We start from the raw sequence: 21809 nt of genomic DNA, 5'->3' as shown, positions 1-21809 counted from the left end.
CAGAGGGGTCATGCTTTAGCCCCCTCTGGCCAAACGCACCCCATGGAGTCCCACAACACAGCTGGCAGCCACCTGCACCCTCACTGGGGAGGTGCTGCATGTGAGAACTACAGTTCCCAGCATGCACTTGAGCCTCTGGAGCAAGATGCGTTTTTTCATATAAAAAGAAGCAATGCATGCTGGGAGCTGTAGCCTCACATGGTGCATCCCTGTAAAGAAAGGGGCTTTAACCTACTATACTGAATGCACAACCAGTAATGTCGGCCATTGGCAGCAGGTCCCTGTGCTGGGTAGCAGTCTGGGCACATCAATGCTGAGCTTTTGCCATCTCTCATTTGTAGGTTCCCTTTGAGTCACAGCCCCTGCCATGGGGGTCTGCTAGCTACTATTTCCTAGAAGCCCCAGAAAAGCCTTCCCTGAGCGAAGGGCCTGGCTCAGCCCCTGATGTGTCTCCCCGTCCTACTTCCGTCAGACACACCTCTCAGTTCCCAGGGCGTCTCCCCACAGGCTGGAGATGCTGCAGCTGCTTCCGAGTCTCTGCAGACCCGGGATCTGCCTGGACGTTGTCGGTGAGCCAGGCGGCTCCTGAGGGTGCAGTCTGCTGGATTTACCTTTGTTTCCGTTAGAAGCAGGGCTACAAATGGGAATCCACACAATGGCCTTCGAGTCCCACCCTCTAACCTGGCACCCCAGAGACTCCTGCTAACTGCTGCCAACTTTGCTGAACCACCAGATTTCCCTTCTCTCCACAGGGATTCACCAGCATGTTTGGATGTAAATCTAGAAATCATTGAACCAGCATCCTGTCATAGCACCTAGCGTGAGTAACATCGTTCTTCTCTGCCATGGAAACACTTCTAAGCAGCCTTCCCCTGGACCGTCCCCAGGCGAGGGTCTTGGCAGCAACCAGCACTTTGTACCGCATGGCTGGAGGGTCCCACCAATGGATCCCATCTGCGACTGGGAGGGTGCGATATGTTCTTGATACAATGATTGGGAAACCAAGTCAGGCCAACCCCTGAATTGCTGCAAAACATCACCTGTCCCAGAGACATGCCCAGCCCCAGGCCCAGCAAGGAGGATGAAGTAGGAGAGGGAGCGTAATCTAATTAGAGATGGGCACCGGGAGCCAGGACTCCTGGGTTCCGTTCCTGAACCAATCACTAGTTTGCTGGGGGCCTCCTGCTAGTCCCCAATGTGCTGCATGCCTGGCTGTCTCGCAATGGAGGGGTGGCAGCTCTGGCCCATCGCCTGAGAGTCATATGGCTTCATCCATGTTTGGGGGGTGCTTGTGAATCCCTGGCTGAACAGAGCAGGCTCAGAGCCAAGGCTGCTTGGTTCTGGTGCGAATGATGCCGGACAGTCTAGCTGTCAGGCAGGGCTTTGGTTCTCACGAGAGGTTTATCGTCGTTGTGCTGTCGGAGAGTTGACAGTTCCTCGGGAACGCACATTGAACAGCAGTGACCTGCCAGCACCACCGGCCCTCCTGGAGAGGCCCCAGCTCACTGACTACTGAGACTAGGGAGCTGGTTATTGACAGGTCTGATGTCCTGCTGACACAGCGAAAGGGCGGCAGGCTCATCTCCCACCAATTCACTCCAAGGAGAAGGCTGGGAACCCGTTTGCATGAGTGACTAGCATACTTCAACACACAACGCAAAGGACGTGACAAAGGAGCAGGCTCCATCTCCCACCACTAATCCAACTGCGCTAGGTTCTAGACGACAATTAGTTCAGGGAATCGGATAGCAAAAGGATCAGGAGCCATTTGCCTCTGAGTCACCAGGTCACACCAAGCCAGGGTTGGGAGTGAACCATCTGGCTGTGTGGTGGCCTGTGCAGAATCAGTCCAGTTCCTTAGGGCCTCACCATGGTGACCTGTATGAGAACCTCAGCAGAGACCCAGGGTGAACGGGGCACACGAGCTCAGCCTGCCACTAGGCTCCTGGCTGTTACAAACATCCGATTGCACTGAGCACCGGTGCCTGCTGTGTCCTGCAGTCCTCAATATGTTGTGTGAGCACATTCAAGTCTCTAGGGTAGGAAATGGCTCCTGGACATGGCCCATCCAGCCATTACGTGGTCTAAGTGTCAAACATCAAAATGACCACAAAGGGATGTTTGGGCAACACTCCCACAAGCACCAGGGAAGAACATCTCCTCAGGCTCAGAATCCGCTCCCCAGGGATTTCACACATGAATAGCTGAGCAGAACTCTCCAGCCAGTCATTGCCCTCTGCTGGAAGGCTCCACACAGGGAGTAAATTGCGTGCAACTGAGCCATGTATGAATGATACAGGCTGACCAGCCACAGACTTTCCTCAGACACACACTTGTCCCCAGGGCAGCCAGGACAGGCCATTTCACTGCAGGGCATGACCTGGTGAGCCCAGCCTCACTTCGCTGCCAGGCACTCTGGATTGGCTGGGGTGGGCTGGTGCACACCCTCCGAGAGGGGCTTTTCTAAGAAAGGAAGGCAGCCTATCCTTGGAAGTTACTCCATGAAGGTCAAAGAGTATGACTATGATAGAACAGCCTGACAACCACAGCGCCGAGTCCTTGGGCCTCATAATGTATGTTCTGTGCAATGTTGACACTGGTGATCCACCAAAGATCAGGTTAACACGGCTGACGTTAGTGACAGCATGATTTGTTCAGCGCCGTCTCTGAATTCATAGAACAGCTGGCCTTCGGTGATAAACTATTGCACCGCACACACAATGCAATGGCCGCTGTCACCAGCCCGAGCAAAGAGATGAAAGGCCAGTGGAGTTCTAATCAAAACATGGTGGTCAGGAGAGGTTGAACTGAAAATTAAAATGTGCTGGTACTTTTCCCCGCTCCAATTCTGGTTTTCAAATAGCCCTTTGTGTCAACTCAGTATTAACACAGCACAGCCATCACCAGCCCAAGCCAGCGGCCAGGCTCTCAGAACAGTCTCTACCTTCGTTTTAAGGTAGGGACAAACCCATCCTTCAAGATGAATGAAGTGTCATTATCCACGCCCTGAACGTCAGACCCTGCCTAACACGGACCTTCAGCACCCCACTGGCGGGAATAAATCCACAACGAGGGCACGTCAAACCAGCTGAGCTGTGTCTCGAAGGAGGAGACATGCTGCAGAGCCTGGAAGAATTAACACAGTAGAAACAGCAGGAAAAAGGCGGCTGCTGAGGACACAAGCAAAGATGCAGATTCTTTCACTGTTTGGATTGAAGGAAAATGAACATTTCAATTGCAAGCAAAGAGAGGGAGAGATTTGAACTGCCTGGAATTCCAAAGGCCCTGGGCTGCGTTCCATGCAGGGTGCCGGGGAACTGCCGTATAGCAGCAGCTCTGGGGCCTGGAGACCCAGCCAGGCAGCCGTGCTTGGAGCGGAAGCCCAGGCTGGTGCAGTGCCACCCCCCACCCCCGAAGGAACACCCTGAACTCAGAGAGGAGGGCTGGGGTTTCTTTGAAGCCCTTGTCACACTGGAGCTAGTAACTTACAGTCCATCCTAAGAAGAGAAACACACATTGGCCCCCACCCGCAGTCCCACCACCCCTCAGCCCTGAGAACAGAGCTCCCCAGCCTTTCAAATTACCCGTGGTCCCCAAAGAGCCTGGGGCCATCTCAGGCAGTGTTCTAGGTTGGTAAAGAACCGAACCCCCCACCCCAACCCCTACTCCCTGACAGTCACTCCCTCCTCTGCCTGCCGTGAACCATGGTGCCCCATTCTCTGAGCCAGCCTGTGCTAGCATGAGCTGCTCACATGCCTGCTATGTCCCTGCCCTGAGGGCTTACAGCATCTCCTGGTCCCTAAGCCTCTGCCATTGCTTCACTCCTCCCGCAGGCTCCCAGTGGGGGAGGGAATTCCGCCCAGCTGAGCCACCCAGACCAATAGGGGAAACCTTCTGAGCACAAACCGTGCTAGGGAAGTGAGGATTACAGGCCAGATTGCACAACCCAGCTGCATAGCCTGGAGGCAGCCAGCATCCTCTAACTCCACCCTGGAGCCCTGGCCAAGCAGCAAGAGTGCCAGCCACTGAGTCATCCTAACCCGCAGCACCTCAGTTTTCCTAGGGCAGGGGGCTCAAACCCCTAGCCTCCAGGCTGAAGCTGCCCCGCTTGAGGTATTTACCCGGCCCCTGGAGATGCTCATTTTCTGCAGAGTCTCAGCTTTGAGGTCTGTTTTGCAGTGGATCTGCCTGAGTCTGCAGAGAGCCTGAGCCCACAACCCGCAGTGGTGGGCTCCTCCGGCCCCTATTAATCTTACTGGGTGTCCACGCAAAGGGTCTGGGAAGGGCTGAGAACTGGGAGCTCCTGCCGTGCAGGGAAGGAGAGAGGAGGCTTGCAAAGGCAGCAAAGAGAGAGGAGGCTGGGGAAGGCTGAAAAACAAAGGACAGAACAGAGTTGGCCTCAAAAGGGAGTGGGTTCTCCCATCGAGCAACGCTGAACACGGCAGGACTGGGCTGAACGGACGAAGGAAGAGAGAAAAGGTTAGATTTTACGGAAAGGCTTCAACCTCTGTGCAAATCTCACACTGCTGGCAGTGGGAGAGGGACTTTGTACCAGACCCTGGTTACCGATGGAATCTCATAGACTCAGACTCTAGGACTGGAATGGACCTCGAGAGGTCATCGAGTCCAGTCCCCTGCCCTCATGGCAGGACCAAATACTGTCTAGACCATCCCTGATAGACATTTATCTAACCTACTCTTAAATATCTCCAGAGATGGAGATTCCGCAACCTCCCTAGGCAATTTATTCCAGTGTTTAACTATCTTGACAGTTAGGAACTTTTTCCTAATGTCCAACCTAAATCTCCCTTGCTGCAGTTTAAGCCCATAGCTTCTTGTTCTATCATGAGAGGCTAAGGTGAACAAGTTTTCTCCCTCCTCCTGATGACACCCTTTTAGATACCTGAAAACTGCTATCATGTCCCCTTTCAGTCTTCTCTTTTCCAAACTAAACAAACCCAATTCTTTCAGCCTTCCTTCATAGGTCATGTTCTCTAGACCTTTAATCATTCTTGTTGCTCTTCTCTGGACCCTCTCCAATTTCTCCACATCTTTCTTGAAATGCGGTGCCCAGAACTGGACACAATACTCCTCCATCAAACGAGACACACTTCAAAGGCCTCTCAGCCAAGTGCAGGTCTGGCCTGGCCCCGCTTAACTGAAAAGATTTCCTCTTGAGGCAGGCTGATGCCAGGAGAGTCTCCCATTGCCAGCATGGGGTGGGGCTTGCAAAGAAATGGCATCACACACAAGGAGGCAGGATCCCCAGTGGTTGGAGCACAACCCCTGCTTGTCCACAAACCTCCTGTGTGACCCTGGCAAGTCAGTTAGCCCCTCCGTGGCTCAGCTTCCACCTGTGCAATGTGGAGAACAGCCCTGCCCTGACTCAGGGCTGTGTGAGGGGAAATGCAGGGAACACAGAGAGGCACTCAGATACTACGGGCTAAGGCCAGGTACTTGCCCTAGCTAGATCCTGGCTCAGCTCCCCTGCGACAGTTACCAAAGGGTCCAGGGCAGCAGGGGACAGCACGGGCTGCCGTGGGCAGAGCAGCACAGACCCTGGGGAGGCTTGGAGGAGAGGGGGAACTGAGTCAGAGGGCTGGAGTAGTCTCCACAGAGGCCACGCCCACTTCACCCAGCTGTGCCATGAGCAGCTGGCCCCCAAAGTGCTGGGTGATCTCAGCACAAGCCTGCTGCGAACGAGGGCCCCAGAGATCGGCCCATAGTCATCGCAGCCAGTCACCTCTGTCCATCAGCCAGGCCAGACCGCTGCCCAAAGTGATTGGGGGGCAATTCCCAGCAGCCCGGCTCTTCATGCCAGGGAGTTTCTCCTTGTGTCCCCTTTCTCAAGGCCAACCCCTCTTCCTGTGAGGCTCCTTCCCGCACTGCTTAGGGAACATGCCCCACATGCTGGGCAGGTCGAAGAGACAGGCCCAGCTCCCCAGCAGTGCCCGGCAGACGTGTCAGGCCCTGGGCTCCAACAGCAGGTGGCTGCCGACCTGCGGTGTTTGGCAATCACCCCTGGGCTGGATCTCTGCCAGGATGGGGTGACCCGGGTGAATCAGGCCTGGCTGCCGCTCCCAGTATCACGCTCTTGCTTGCCAGGATTTTCCCCTTTTCACTGCAGTACCCAGGAGGTCGACAGGGAGGCTGGACAGGAGCCCTTCTGCCTACTGGGGTGAGGCTAGAGACACGGATGCTGCCCCCTCCCCTGAGCTCTGAAGGTACCGTCTTGGTCAGACCAGCCACTCTGGCAGAATTTCCTGTACCAGAGAAGGGGCCACGTGGACATGAGGCACCAGCCCGTCAGGCTCAGCTCTCCCCAGCTAGCAGCTCCCGTAGGACCTCAGGGCAATGCTGCGGCTGTAGTTCCCAACACACCCGTGATCAGCCCACAACAGCAAACACTGCATCCCACGTGCACTCAGCTACTGCCCATGCAGCTGGAGCAACGGCACCAGGCCACCAAGCACTTCAAGAGCATCGGGCCAGGCCTACGCCCGGGCCCTGGCCCTGGAGGTCAGCAATGAGACGGGCAGGCTGGGGCTGTGCCAGGGGCTCTGCTGAGAGACCCACAGATTTGGGGCCAGCCCCCAGCCTGGGGGAAACTAGCTGGACACGCTGGGGACCAGGAGAAACAGGAAAGGGGGAGACAGGAGGGGCTGTTGCTACAGCAAAGCATTTCATATGGCTCCTGTTGCCAAGGGAACTGTTCCTGTGACACCACCAGCCACATCTGGCTCCCGTGAATTCCTGTTCTCAGCAGGGAAAGAGTCAATCCCGGCATTAGAGAGGGAGCCACAGCCAGGGCACAGCAGCAGGTGTGGCGCCTGCGAGTTGGACACATGGGCTGACCCAGGACACTGGAACTCCAGACCAGACAAACCAGGGGGAGGACTTGGCGCAGTAGCCCATATAACATCCCAGTGGGCGGTAGGGCAGGGACAGAGCGTCTCCCCACAGGCCAAAGAGATCCACCAGAGGGCAGGCGAGGAGTGGCTGAAGCACAGGGTAGGGAGTCGGGATTCAAGCGCCCTCGTCCTGGCTCTGCGACTGATTCACTCTGTGATTTTAGCAAGTCCCATCACCTCTCAGTTCCGTCTGACGGGCTAGTAACACTGACGCGCTGCACGGGAGCATCCCCAGGCTGAATCGTCAGCTGCAAAACACCAGGCTCCTCCGATGGAAGTGAAGGAAGCCCAGAGTGCACCTGCGACATCCCAGGGACGAGGCAGAGCCCCTGGCGATTCTGGGGGCTGTGTGGTTCTACCCGGAGCGCATGCAGATCTAGAGGCAGAGGAGGTTAGAACAGCCGCTAGGGAATCTCACCATTAGCTCTCTCTGAAACATCCCGATCAGGAAGTGGAAAATATTTGACTCCCCTGGACTGGATCCTTTCCTCCCCCACCCTGCTGCATTCGCAATCATCTCAGAAGACAACGTCGAGCCAAGCCCTAGACTTGCGGATACCGGATTGGGGTTGTAGATGACACCCAGCGGGAGCCAAGACGCAAAAGCTCATTCCAGCAACCCATTGGGCCTGGTGCACGATCGGAACGAGACTGCGGGTGAAGCTGAACTTCTCCCGTCCTAACTGATCCTCTTGCGTGTTTATTGCTGCTGCCGAGAGGACTTCCTGAAAACCAAGGGCTCTAGCCCTGCGTAGGAATTACCACTGCAGCCTGCTGTGAAGTCTGGCCCAGGGCCCAGGGTAGAGCAAGCCCAGGCACACTGCGCTTAGATCCTTTGGCTCAGACTGAGTTTTGCGACATGCTCTCCCCTCCCTCCACCCTTCCAAAGCTAACCCATGGCAGCAGGTAGGATTCCCGAACGGAGAACACAAACAGCTGGCAGCCCCAGGATGAAGGGTGCAGGGAATCCCAAAGCAGGGACAGGAGTCACCAAGGGTACATCCACACTGCAAAACAGCCCCATGTCAGCGAGGAGTCTCAGCGCCCAGCTCGGCTGACTCAGGCTCTCATAATAGGGCTAAAAATAGCAGTGTAGACATTCCCACAAGACCCTCTCATTGTCGGGATCTGATTGGAATGAACTAACAGTGCCTCTTCTTACCAGGAGACTAACTCATCCGTTTCTCTCCAAAGCACAGCTGCTTGAAGGTTTCTTGGTTTGTTTGGGCCTTCCTTTCCTACTTTGCAGCAGCTATGAAGCCAAGAGAAGGAACGGCAGAGAGGAACATGGCAGCCCATGCTGAAAGAGGTGAATTTTAAAATCCTGAACTACTGACAGACCTGGAGAGAATTTTGAGGCTGCCTTTGAGAGCTAGATTTCCCATCCAAGTCCAATAGCTCTCATTGCTACATAGGGTTCAAACGGAGATAAAGTAACAAACTAATATCATACCCACAACTCAGAGCAGCAGATCCTGGATCACTTTTTCAAAGCACAGTGAATCCTCCTCTCCACCTTACTTGGGCTGTTTCTCCATTTCTAAAGTGAAGTGACTCACCAAGGCCAAAACAGTCGGAGGCAGGGGCTAGAACCCAGGCCTCCCAACCCCTAGCCATGTGCTCAGGCCACTGGACCACAGCTCCTGCCACACACAACATGTAATACAAGTCAATTTATTCTTTGCCAAAACTGCAGCTGCCTCCAGATTAAGCTCTTGGGACAGGGACTTTGGGGGGCACTTTTCACCTACTCTCCAGTGCTGTGGACTGGGCATTATGAAAAATATCACATTTAAGGGACAATCTCACTATAAATGAAACGTGTTAAGAACAAAGTCTTCAGTACAACTAGGCAACCAACTGCCATTTTTATCAAGCTGGTGATTCACAGGCAACAAAAGAGAAGAAAGCAGCACCTGAGTGTGGGGGGAGCAGCTGCTCATTTGGGGAGCATTGCTACCTTTACGTGGTTCACAATGCCATTGTGACAGTGCAGTTGTTTACCACTGAATGGACCCTAATGTACGCACTCCAATATTTATAGAAATAAACGTACAAAAACACCTCTTCGTCTTTTAGTACTTGTCTGTCTCGGTGACACGAAAGATCTTTAATTGATTTCTGCAGTTTCTTGCCAAAGCACGTTGGTCAAGGTTTCTTGGTGTGTGTTTGTTGGGATTTCATTTCTTGCTTTGCAGCAGCTATTAAGGCAAGAATCTCCTCTTGCTGGTTTTAAGAATCTCTTTTCATTGTACCCAACAATAGGGACGATTGCCTATTTAAACTGTTACATGTTCTGAACCCCTCGCAATGAAAACACACAAATCTGTCATCGGTGAGCCAGTGCAGAGAAGACAAAGGAATTCATAACAAGCTGCAGTAATTACAGTGCAGAAGATCTGATTTGAGGGAAAGGTGTTTTCTTTGAACCTGCTTTCTACCTCTCGGCGCAGCAGGAGAAAGTGCATTTGTGAAGACAATATGGCCTTCTGCATTCATTACTTGGCAGAATCCCAGAGGTGCCACTAGTATTTGCCCTCTCCCATTCTCACCTCTCCTGCTCCCTCAGGCCTGTAACCTGCTCCACACCATCCCAGTCACCCATCTGCTCCAAGGCTTCCACAAATCCCACAGCAGTAAAGCTACTGTCACTCTCCTGTTCCAACAGAGACAGAATTCAGTCTCAAACTGGTCCCTCCTCAGGGGCTAGCAGTGCAGTTTGGCTATTTAGATTGTAAGCACCTCAGGGCAGGGGACACTGTGTCTGTGCGCTGTGTGGCATTGAGTCACTTGGGGTGAGACAAGGAGGAGCGACTGCTTTTCCCAGACCCAGGAGCCACAGAGATGGCAATTTCCTGCATTATCCTTTGGGATCCATTGTATTAAATGAAGAGTCATGTCTTATTGTGGGCTGGGATTGTATGTAACCTCTTGAGGGAAACGTGACAGATGAGGGTCTATACTGAACGATGTGCCAGACAAGAATGGACTTCTGGAACAAAACGTGGTAAGTGTGGTTTTCCTGGGGAATCTCTAGGGGGGAGGTGAATGAAAATTCCCCACCTCTGGTTATGCAAAAACGCAGCCTTTGGAAGCCACACCGGGAGGTGGGCCGTTGTCTGCAATCACCTGTTACATGAGATTAAGATCAAAGGCTCAAGCTATATAAAAGAAAGAAATATTCATGGTTGTTCTGGTTCTGAATTTGGGACAGTTATGAACTTGTCAAAATGGGGAAAACCCAGTTGTGAGTTTTGTAGGATTGCCATGTACTAGAGCCCAATGCTGGAGCTGGAGTGAACTCTGGGAAGCTCATTAGCATAAGAGTGGGTTGGTTTGTTTTTTTGATTGGTTTTAATGTTTTCTCTGTAATGCTTTCACTTTAAGAATAAACGTCCTTGCTTTTACAGAGCTGTGTGGTAAGCTGCTATAGCTTCTGGAGACAGTGGAGATGCTGGCCTGCTTAGGTAGTCTGGTTTGCAGGCGTTTCAAAGTATAGGCAAGGAAGTGTGTGGACTGGAAAACCTCGGTTGGGAAGGAGAGGGACATGGGTCTCTGCCTGAGAGGTGACAGATGGGGAGCCAGGAACTGGGAGCAGGTGCCCTTGGTGATCCATGAAGGGGGAATACAGAGGCAGTTGCCCTGAACCATGAACACTGTGAACATTTCAGCTACTGGCCTCATCAGAAGTAGGAAGGGGAGAAGCAGGGCAGAGGTTCAGCATCACATACTTGCAAAGTAAATGTGCCTAAGTCCAGCATTTGACCGAGTCCCTTTAAAGGCAAGTGATGAGAAAGAACAGGATGGAGGAGGTCAGTAAAAGGAAACACCAGACTCCCAACCGGTGCAGAACAATTCACATTTATTAGTTCAAACAGCTAACACTTGCTAAACATGCCTTTAACACTTATTGGTCACATTTCCACAGGTAGTCAAGTCACAGAGCAGAGACAGGTGAGACATGAGCAGCCTGCACGTCGGCCCACCAGCGGGTGAAGGGCGGGCCCCACAGCACAAGCAGGACACACCAGGAGAAATATTCATTTGGTCATAGTGTAGTGACAAGAGCGAGCTCCTGAGATGGGAAGTGAGACCAGCCCCCGAGGTGCAGCTGGGATCCATGGGGGAGGAAGGCAGGGACCAGCCATGCTAACCTGTCTAGACTCCAGCTCCGAGCATGTTAAACATAACAGTTAAACGCTCACTATTAGTTATGTTGAGGTGACATCCTGCTTCCCTGATTTATGCAAGGGATCATGGGAAAAAAAGTTTTGCTGTGCTTGACTGAATGAAAACACATCCCCTGCAGCACATCTGTTGACAGGGCCCAGTCCCAATGTGAGGGGAAGGCACATTGACTGCAGATATGCCACATGGAACAGGCGAGACAAAGGGCCAATGCAACAGGGATGGTTTCTGGACTGATTTTCTTTGTAAGCTGTAAATGTCTGTAACACAGAACATGTGCACAAGGACCCTGAGGAAATCCCTGGCTACCAACGTAATGCATACATGTCATGCATCTGTTCAGTGCCCATTGTGCGGCTCCGTTCTAGGGCTTTCGAGATGCCAGTGATGTAGTCAGAGGAAATTCAATTTAGTTGGTGAAAGCTGCATTTTGCATCAACCGGCTCATACTTGGTGTGTTAAACCAAACCAGATGGGGGCGTTGGGCAAGGGCTGCAGGTAGCCCTTGCAAAGCACAGCAACCAACTTGGAGAGGCCTGGGCACCTTCTGGAGAAAAGTGCAAAGCTTTGGTTTTCTTGGTCTCCTGCTGTCTGGGGACACGTGGTGATTTGCACCAGTGCAGCCAGCAGGGACTGTGCCTGTGTGCTAGAGGTTTGCACTGGTGCAGTGATATGGCTGGCTGACACCATGGGAAATCCTGAAGGTGGCCATTGCCTAAGTGAAACTCACTGAAGTTTCAGCAAAACCTGAGCAGCCCGGTAGGCATCTCCACCTTGGTGGTGCTTGGAGTTTCAGGTCTGATCAACAGAATCACAAAACATCACCCGAACATTCAAATGCTGCTGCAGCAACTGTTAAAGGACCAATAACCCAACAACTAAATCGAAACAGCAACAAAACCAAAGACATTTACACTCCACATTTTTCATCAGAAACATGTAAACAGAAAGAGGAGCAGTATTTTGTTTTTCACACAATCCCTTTGAGATGATAAACAGGATGTCACACAAGAGGTAGTTTTGTTATGGAAATTGAGTCAATAATGTTATCAACTATTACAAGACATTTTATAAAATGAAAGAAAACAATCACAAAAGGCTTTGCTGAGGATGATCGGCATGTCGTTTGGTTTATTTATTTCTGTCTTTGGTGGCGTTTCTTCCACCCAACCACGTTGCTTCTTTCAGGCACTTGTTAGCGGTCAGTGCACAGTCAGACTTTTCTCCCAAAGTGAGAGAATAAACCTATCGTAGGCTAACATCTCTGAGCATGGACAGCCAAGCTCAAGCTTCCAGATACTGGCACACCAGGCTGCTGACTGGGGATGGCTACTGACTGTTGTCTGATTATGTCATTCTGCCCATCTGACGGCTTATTTGTATGGACCTCACTGCACAGTGCACAAGGTTAGTGTACAGACCATGGTGCTGTGCACTCAAGTTCCCTAGTGTACTTTGACCTACTGCTGTTTCAGCCATCAGTAGGGAAAAGTGTACCAGGACCTTTCAGTGAGCAGGGGCGGCTAGTTAGTGCACAGCAGGATGGTGGTGTAGATTTATACGAAGTGTCCATAATGACAAGCCCTGAGACGACCTGGGGTGATTATAATCAGGGAATAGGGCTGGTTTGGACATTCTCTCAGTACAATTCTAAAGCACTTGGAATGCACCTAGTCCCTAGGAGGTCTGCAGTGAGAAAGCTGCACTTTACAAAGCGCGTGATGGCAGAGTCCTCAGGGTGCCATCACGGAGCCTGGCACTGTATTTATTACATTTTTAAAATGAAGTGTTTGAAGGAGAAAGCACAAGCCATTTGTAAAGTGCTTTGAAGAGGGAAATGTAGAAGTGCCCAGTGTTACTACAGTTCTGGGACCTCTGTTCACCCAGCACAGCGTGCCAGGAGCTCTCTGAGCACCCAGAGACGTTTTCTCAGAACGTGATGTTGTCACTAGGGTTCTTGCTTAATTGGTTAACTCACGATTAACTCAAAAAGATTAATCATGATTAATCGCAGTTTTAATTGCACTGTTAAACAGAAACCCAATTGAAATTTATTACATATTTTGGATGTTTTTCTACATTTTCATATATATCGTCTTCTGTATTGTAACTGAAATCAAAGTGCACATTATTTTTGATTACAAGTATTTGCATTGTAAAAATGACAAACAATTCATCTCATACAAGTAGTGCAGTGCAATCTCTATTGTGAAAGTGCAACTTACAAATGTAGATTTTTTTTGTTACATAACTGCACTCAAAAACAAAACAATGTAAAACTTCAGCACCTCCAAGTCTACTCAGTCCTACTTCTTGTTCAGCCAACCACTCAGACAAACAAGTTTTGTTTACATTTACGGGAGATACTGCTGCCCTCTTATTTACAATCTCACCGGAGGGTGAGAACAGGCATTCACATGGCACTTTTGTAGCCAGCTAAACATTCATATGGCCCTTCATGCTTCGGCCACCATTCCAGAGGACATGCTTCCATGCTGATGATGCTCATTAAAAAAAAGTGTTAATTAAATTTGTGACTGAACTCCTTGGGGGAGAATTGTACATCTCCTGCTCTGTTTTACCCGCATTTTGTCATATATTTTATGTTATAATCGTCTTGAATGATGACCCAGCACATGTTCATTTTAAGAACATTTTCACAGAAGACTTGACAAAACGCAGAGAAGGTACCAATGTGAGATTTTTAAAGATAGCTACAGCATTCAACCCAAGGTTTAAGAATCTGAAGTCCCTTCCAAAATCTGAGAGGGGCAAGATGTGGAGCATGCTTTCAGAAGTCTTAAAAGAGCAACACACTGATGCGGAAACTACAGAATCAGAACCACCAAAAAAGAAAATCAACCTTCTGCTGGTAGCATCTGACTCAGATGATGAAAATGAACATGCATCGGTCCACACTGCTTTGGACTGTTATCAAGCAGAACCTGTCATCAGCATGGATGCATGTCCCCTGGAATGGTGGCTGAAGCATGAAGGGACACATGAATCTTTAGGACATATGGCATATAAATATCTTGCAACGCCAACTGCAACAGTGCCATGAGAACACCTGTTCTCACTGTCAGGTGACACTGGAAACAAGAAGCAGGCAGCGTTATCTCCTGCAAATGTAACCACACTTGTTTGTCTGAGCCATTGGCTGAACAAGAAGTAGGACTGAGTGGACTTGTAGGCTCTTAAGTTTTATATTGTTTTATTTTTGGGTACATAATTCTAAATTTGTAACTTCAACTTTCATGATAAAGAAACTGCACTACAGTACTTGTATTAGGTGAACTGAAAAATACTATTTTTTTATTTTTTTGCAGTGCAAATATTTGAATTAAAAATCATCAAGTGAGCACTGTATACTTTATATTCTGTGTTGTAAATGAAATCAATATATTTTCAAATGTAGAAAACATCCAAAAATATTTAAATGTTACTGTATTAACAACAGTGTTCACAATTAATTTTTTTAATCGCTTGACAGCCCTAGGTGTCACATTAAAGATACTCATCAAGATCGGCAGAGGGCACTGTTGGGTACACTGGGGTGGGGGAGGGCAAGGCATTTCTATATTTTATTGTTTTTGTTAAGTTTAGTGAAGCCTTAATTGGGGGAGGAGGAGGAAGGGGGGTGGTATTACAGGCCACCTCCAGGCCATCCCATGATTTCCTCTGTAGTTTGCAACCATCTTGGACATTTTCTCCTGTCAACACATCAGCATTCTCTCACCAGTTTGCCCTGACAGACTGACATCGCTAACGATTATAATCCACACAGTCACAGCATCTGACCTGATGTAACTCAGGGTGTCTTCATACAGATTTGCAATAGCTCAGAACAGGCAATGTGGATCTGAAGGAAACTGTTACTTGTTGTTCCTGACTGTGCACAAGCCACTGATGTAAAAACTCCCCACAAACAAAGCCAGATTTTTCTTCCTAAAATCCAGATGTGGAGATGCTTACTCAGATCATAACGGGCTTCCAAACAGGCCACGAAAGAAGCTACTGTTGCAACATCAAGATTAGGGTTTCAGTGGGTCACATTTAAATACATATCCCTGAGCTTCTGTGCGCGTCGCAAGCAACGCATCGAGAACCCAAAGAAACGCCACCGCTTGACGCTGACATCGTACGTATTGTCGTCTCTGACTTACACATCATCTAAACCGTACAAATTCGCTGCATACTTAAACTACTTCCCTACGTTCACCCCTTCTCCTGCCTTTTATGTGGCAGGGATGATTGCCGCTTCTTACCCTGAGAAATACAGAAATCACATCATCACAGGCACCGCGCTTCATAGCTTCAAATCAAAACCAACCAAGAACCACCAACGGTGAGAGCACATTCACAGGAGGGATTTTTGTTGTTGTTTTCCTTTTTAAAAGTATTAAAGATAAAAGAAATTCAAGTTTTTTAAAAAAAGATTGGTTTGAAGGACAGGACTTTTAAAACCAAGAAGCAGAAATGACTTCATCACTGCTTGTGCAGAAGTCTGAAGAGTTTGTTCATACCAGCACACAGATCCTGTAATGCAGCAACATAATGGAGTATGGGACATACAGGGCAGACAACAAGCAAGACCTGAAGCAGTCTCCAATCTTCCTACTCAGGAGAAGGAAAAATCCCATTTCCTGTGAACCTTCTCATTTACTTTAGCAGGTTCTCAGGGTCAGCCCTGTGCATAGCGGAGTCCAGCCCAGTGCTCAGGCACACATATTCAGGAGGGACACAGGAACAGATCAGGCACAGTGAACCCCTCAGCCCTTTCCCCACTTCTTGACCTGAGCCTCTCTGAAGGATTACCTCCAACACCTCAATTTTGCAGCTGCGTTTGCACTTTTGGGCTCCAACAAGAAGCAAAAGCACCACAACATTGGGAAGAGGCTCCCCTGGGGCACTGAGCTGGCTGGAAGCAAGAAGTGAATCTTGCCAGAGTCCAGCCCAATTTTGCAGATTCAAGACTGCCCAATAAATATCTGAACTGACAAACCTGACACAGTAGGGCCATTTTCATTTCAATGATGAGGGTATTCAGTACTCAGCTTGTAAACTGCCACATATACACAGCAACACTGAGCATTTAACCCACAAGAGCTGCATCTGGAAAAGACCTTTTAATTGATAAGTTTTCAAAGGTGTGGTCTGCTCTTTGGTCTTTATGCCTATGCAACTGTGGATAAGAAAGTTCAGTAACTGAAGACATGGGAAAGTGGACAGCTACACTAACCATTGAAAAGCACATGTTACTCTACAGCATTGTCTCAAGGCTTTAGGAGTGAGAGGGAAAGGGTTAAAGCAGCCAAGATATTAACATTCAAAGAGTGGTAACTGCGCGTGTGAAATTAATATTTGTAATAAAGACTTCAGCTTCTTCCTAACACGATACCTACTAGCTGTTCGTATTTCATACATTCAGGTGGCTGGGCACAGCTTAGGAAGAGGCATTTCATCTCTTCACACAATGTGTGCACTGTTGGGGTTGCAATGGTAGCTTCCCTTAATGTCCTATGTTTTGTAATGGCCCATGGAAGGTTCTTGTCTTCCTACACAAACCTGACAAGCAGCAGGAAATGAGAGCACGACAATGCTGTGCTTTGTTGCCTATGCCCCAACCTGAGAAATGAGACTTTTTGATGCACAGACAGTTCGAGATGTCAGTGGTACTAAAGGAACGTTTAGTGTCACACAGACAACTGAATGTGTTATACATGGTTGTAAGCAGAGGTGACACGGGGGGAGGGTCATGGAGAGTCACCTGCTTCCCCCCTCCGATTTGCTGCTTGGCTTGGACTGAGCATGCTCAGTAACACTGCTGAAGCTGCTTCCCTCACTCTGCGCCCCCCGCCCCCCACTTTTGGCAGCCACAGGGTCATCTCTGGTTGTAAGTTTGCCTCCTTGTATTAGTGCTGCTCAGTGTAAACCTGATAGGCCCCTCCCCCTCGGTGAGAACCCAAAGTCCATGGTGTTTATGAAACTAACAACGTATAGATATAACTGGCTTTGAGCTTCTTGCTGGCATGACACACTTGGCTTGTGAGTTATGTCCCCTTCTAGTTGCTGATCCCCACAGAGGATAAAAGCCTACTACTGCTAAAGCTAATGAAGTAAAAATTTACTCTTTCAGCTCAAGTTGTGCTTCTATGGGCTTATTCACAGCCCTGAGGGGCAATGGAAAGATTCCAACTGACTTCAGTGGGCTTTTAATCATGGCCTGTGGTGCCAAGTCATTGGCATTTAAGTCCAGTTCCTTCAGCACTGAAAGCAGTGGCCTGTGTCCCTCTCTGAATATGTGAGCATATGCACTTCAAATTAATATCCAAAAATCTGTTTGGATTAAAAAAACTCTTCAGATTTACATTTGCACAAATACTGTGAAGGAAAGGATGGGATCAACTGAGTTATCTTTCAAACCGGAGAGAAATATTGACTAGTCTTGGCAGAAAATTCCACCAAAAATGATTATTGTTGATTGAGTCTTCTATGACAGAAGGCCAGATAAGCAACAGCAGATACCAATGATAATGAACATCCTTACCCAACTAGCATTAAGCACAAATAAAATATGGTTCCCTGTAAACCGAATGTTATGTGAAGATTTGGACAAACAATTCCAACTTTTGTAGTATGTCCTTCAAACCAAATTCACAAGTACATCTAGTGATTGACCTAATGTCGCTACATTTCTAGCTACATTCCTATCTTCTCATCATAATACCTGAGTTTGCAATGCAACACATTCACTTTACCCTGTTTAAAAAACACAAGTCATTAGAGGACTTGGTGCAGAAGACATTAATGACTGTCCAGCGAGTTAGGTTCTGGTTCGGTATGTTAGTCTCATTCTTGCTTGTCAATTTAACACAGCTTTTATGCTCACTGCAATACAAGGGGTTTGTTAACAGATACTGCTGCCAATCGACATTTACAAAAATGGTCTACATAGTTGCAAGTAGTAGCACATCCCCCACCCCACCCCCATCAAGTTTATTAAACATTTGCGCAGCATTTTCCTGAGGAGTCAATTCATTTTGGACAGAGTACAAAATAGATGTTTTTGTCAGGTATTTGGCAAAAACAAGTTTTCTAATTTTAGCATAGAGATCTTCTAATTAAAACAAACCCTTATTCATCTAATAACTTTGGAGTAAGATTACTTCTGTGCAGTTAAATTATTCCTGAAATGTCTAAGCAAGCCAGAAGATAACCTGTAATACAAGTATCACGTGGAATTATTTGAAAATGAAAGTTAAAGCTGGCAATACTTCCTAACTTAGAAACAAACAGATACACTAAAATCTTCCCATATAGACTTGAGGTATCTACTGTAATGCAGAAGACTTTCCTGAGAAATATGTGCTTGTCTCATTTTATAAACAGAAAGCAAGTAAGATTCATGAAACTAACTTTGGATTCATCAAGCGATATAAAAGTGGACTTCTGCTGATCCCAGCAGCTGTTACCCGTAACATCTTATTTTAAGAAAGTATCTCAGCAGCTAGTGGACTACCTAAAGCAAGGAAAAAAATCAAGTGGGAAGATTCACAAAGCAGAATTAAAGACAGCAGCACTGCCTTTGGTCTAAATAGTTAGTCAACAGCTTGTCTCTGATGAGATGGTTTTGGATGGAGCAGTCTTCATCTCTTGCAGGCAGGATCCATTTGCACTGATTGTACAGAATAACTGTTGACTAACCTAGAGATGTGCCAAGCTAGCAAGTTCCAACGGCTGTTGGGCTGCTACTACACTCGTCTGTAGGTAGCATTTGGGGTTGGACTGAATGATATGCTGCTGCTGTTCACTCAATTCATTTCTACCCACTAGCAGGTACAGTACTTCAGTGGAGAGCAGGTGCTTGTTCAGAAGGAAAAACTGCTTCTCCTGACCACATATTTAATTTGTGCCATACACTATAATGTGTCATGACTGGACAGAGGATGGCAAGGATAGTTACTCCCACCCCAGAAGAGCAGAAGTTGTTTCCTGAAGAACTGAAGGTAGTTTAAAAATAACAGGTTCTTTAACATTCAAAAGTGTCTCAATCAGCCTAATGTAACCACTCAAAACAACAGATTCACAACTAAGGGTCCCAGCAGAAAATTCAGCAAAGGCAACATGGCTGCCTGTTAGAATAAGTGAGATTTCATAAATATATGAATGATGGAAACAGAAAGAAACTCTTCCGCAACCAGCAATCACGTGGATACAGGAAGCCATGGAGGACACGGAGGCTAAACGGACAGTAATACACGTTGAACAGCAGCAATTCAAGTATTTTTGGTGTAATGCAAGTGACTGAAGTTACTAGGGGGAACATCTAAATTCTGGGAGATTTAGAAGTAATATACATGAATTGTACTAAGAGCCAGCCAGATTTTCCTACTACACTCCCCTCCACGCAGTAAAATGGTACATGCAGGACTTGGTTTATACCCATATGTTCTCCAAGGTTCAACAGACAGCCAATAGGAGAGGATACTGAAATCTCTTATTGGAAGTCACATTTATTTTATCCACAGGAGGGACAGAAGCTTATAGGTTTGAAGCGTTCGCTGATGTGAATTACTTGTAACTACTGTAGTAGGAAATCTTCACTGGAGTGATTTAAAAAACTAGGCCAGATCTAGCCATGGTGAACATATATTGCCCTGGCTTCTTAGAATGCTTTTCCAGTTTGTGATTCTGAGAGAGCATTTAGCCAATAATTAAATTATTTGCAGTCTGCCTGGCTTATTTCTGCCTCCCCATTCAAAGCCTGTTATTAATTACAACGACACAATTCCAGTTTGGTAGGAGAGTCGTGAGAGAATAATCATGCATCAGTTGGAGAGAGAGAGAGAACAAATTCTGTATAGCCCAGGGAAGGGGAATATGGGCTAAGGACCTTTCTCAGTCTTGGAATGCTGCAATTCTCGTGACAGAATTTCAGGGGGACCCAATTTACATCATGAGAGCTGCATTTGAAAACCGAGGAAGACTTTTTTTTGGTCAACTAGCTAAACTTCATTTCTCCCTGTGATACCAGAGAAATTCCATTTTGAAATCCCTAGATTCCTGGCTTCCATTCTGAATAAGCAAGAGTCACTCCAGCACTGGCTAACAGCTGCAGGTCACGAAGCACTAGGAATTGGCAGGAAAAAGAAGGTAGTAAACAACAAATGAAAAATCATAACACTGAGGTAAATAACAGTCAAATGGAATGACTGACGTGTGACTGTTAGCAAAGTAGGGTATAAAAGTCAGCAGCAGCTGACAGTTGAGAGGTTGAGAAGGCAGCTGAGCAGAGAAGGCAGGGGAAGGCGTGAAAGAGGTGAGAGTGAGACGAAGGAGAAGCAGCAGTAAGCAGTGGGAGAAGAGAAGAATGCAGCAGAGGAGTGGGAGAGAGAAAGAAAACAGGAAAAGATACTGTGCCGTCAGCTAAGTAAGTTTGTCAGACAGAGTAACAGGTATAGTTATAGCATAGCATAGTATAGTGTCTGCATGTGTGTGTGTGTGGGGGGGGGGTAATGCAGATGTATGCATTTGTGTTGACTGTGAAAGGGATTTATACATGTAAAAATTAATGGACATCTCAAAATGGCTGTCAGCTATCTGTGACAGACTGACCATCTAAAGTAGGGAGCATCCACTCAGTATTGTTTCAAGCTATAAGGCAATGTGATTTGAGGTGCTCTTTAACTTGTTATAAGGGATGTGTGTTTAGATTGTTACTATGTCAAGAAATTGTTCAATAAAAGGTGCCTTGTTTTGGAACACTTCTTGTGTCAATAATTTATGCATGGCTGTATCTGTGTCCTCCAAGTATTCCTTTAGCCACTCTGGAGACCCACCCTTAATGAGAACAGATTGATTATAACAATAAACAGGCTGGCTATTCTGGGGGTACCCAAATTCTGGTTTTGGTGTAACACCTTCTCACCCACTTATCTTTTTTGAAGCTTGGCACTTCTCTGACACTCACACTCCTCCAACGCACTCCAGCATTTGGGATGCTAACAGCTCTCCCAGTGGAGTGAGGCAGTTTGCTTTTTAGGCAAACACTTTGGATATGAATCATGGAATGATCAGTACGTGAACAGCATCTTCTCATTGAGGTAGTCTTAGTCATATCGGCCCCGAGACCCCCAAATACAAAAGAACTAACCCTAACAAACACTGTAACATTAAACATCTTCACATTCTGTAAACTGCAAGAGAATGCATCTGCTGCATTCATACAGAACCATGTGCACTGTGTTGAAGATCATACATTCAACTCTGTCGTGAAATAAATATATAGGAAAAAAGTTTAAAAACAAAAAAAAAAAAAAAAAAAAAAAAGATTCTTGCTACAATGACAGGGCTACCTGCCGCCCTGTCTCAGCAGCTCCCTACTGCCTTGATCATGGTTTTTCCTCCGCTCTCTCTTCACATGTGAGCCAGTTCCCCACCAGAAGCACCAGAGTAAGGCATGGGTTCGGGGCAATGAGGCTCACTCTTTGCTCACGCTTGTCTTGCAGGAATGAAGAACGGCTTTAAAAAGGAGGGGCAGCTGCTCCAGAGGAACATTCACCATTTTTCCTGTTAAGAAAGAATCAGAATTAGCTGCCATTCCTGACCAGATTTCAGAAATGCTCATCTCCAACAAGCTGGTGACATTGGAGATGGTTTCACCTTGAACCTTTAGAGAAACAGTAAATCACCCAATTCCTACATTAG

At 47.8% G+C, this 21809-nt stretch overlaps 1 protein-coding gene across 9 annotated transcripts in view; it reads right to left on the bottom strand.

Annotated features, from left to right (window-relative positions):
* NR6A1 (nuclear receptor subfamily 6 group A member 1) overlaps positions 1-21809 on the bottom strand; it is a 418534-nt gene that overhangs the window by 207492 nt on the left and 189233 nt on the right. For 8 of the 9 annotated variants that reach the window (XM_050926256.1, XM_050926257.1, XM_050926260.1 and 5 more), the window contains one exon: positions 10757-21671. In XM_050926256.1, the coding sequence (XP_050782213.1) occupies positions 21583-21671 (89 nt within the window). In that variant the 3' untranslated portion in view covers positions 10757-21582. Of the gene's footprint in view, positions 1-10756; positions 21672-21809 lie in introns of those variants that run through there. The other variant, XR_007769973.1, reaches the window with a different exon arrangement.

This window comes from Gopherus flavomarginatus, chromosome 17 (genome assembly GCF_025201925.1).
Source record: "Gopherus flavomarginatus isolate rGopFla2 chromosome 17, rGopFla2.mat.asm, whole genome shotgun sequence".
Lineage (NCBI taxonomy): Eukaryota > Metazoa > Chordata > Testudines > Testudinidae > Gopherus > Gopherus flavomarginatus.
This window is presented reverse-complemented; position numbering and strand designations above follow the sequence as displayed.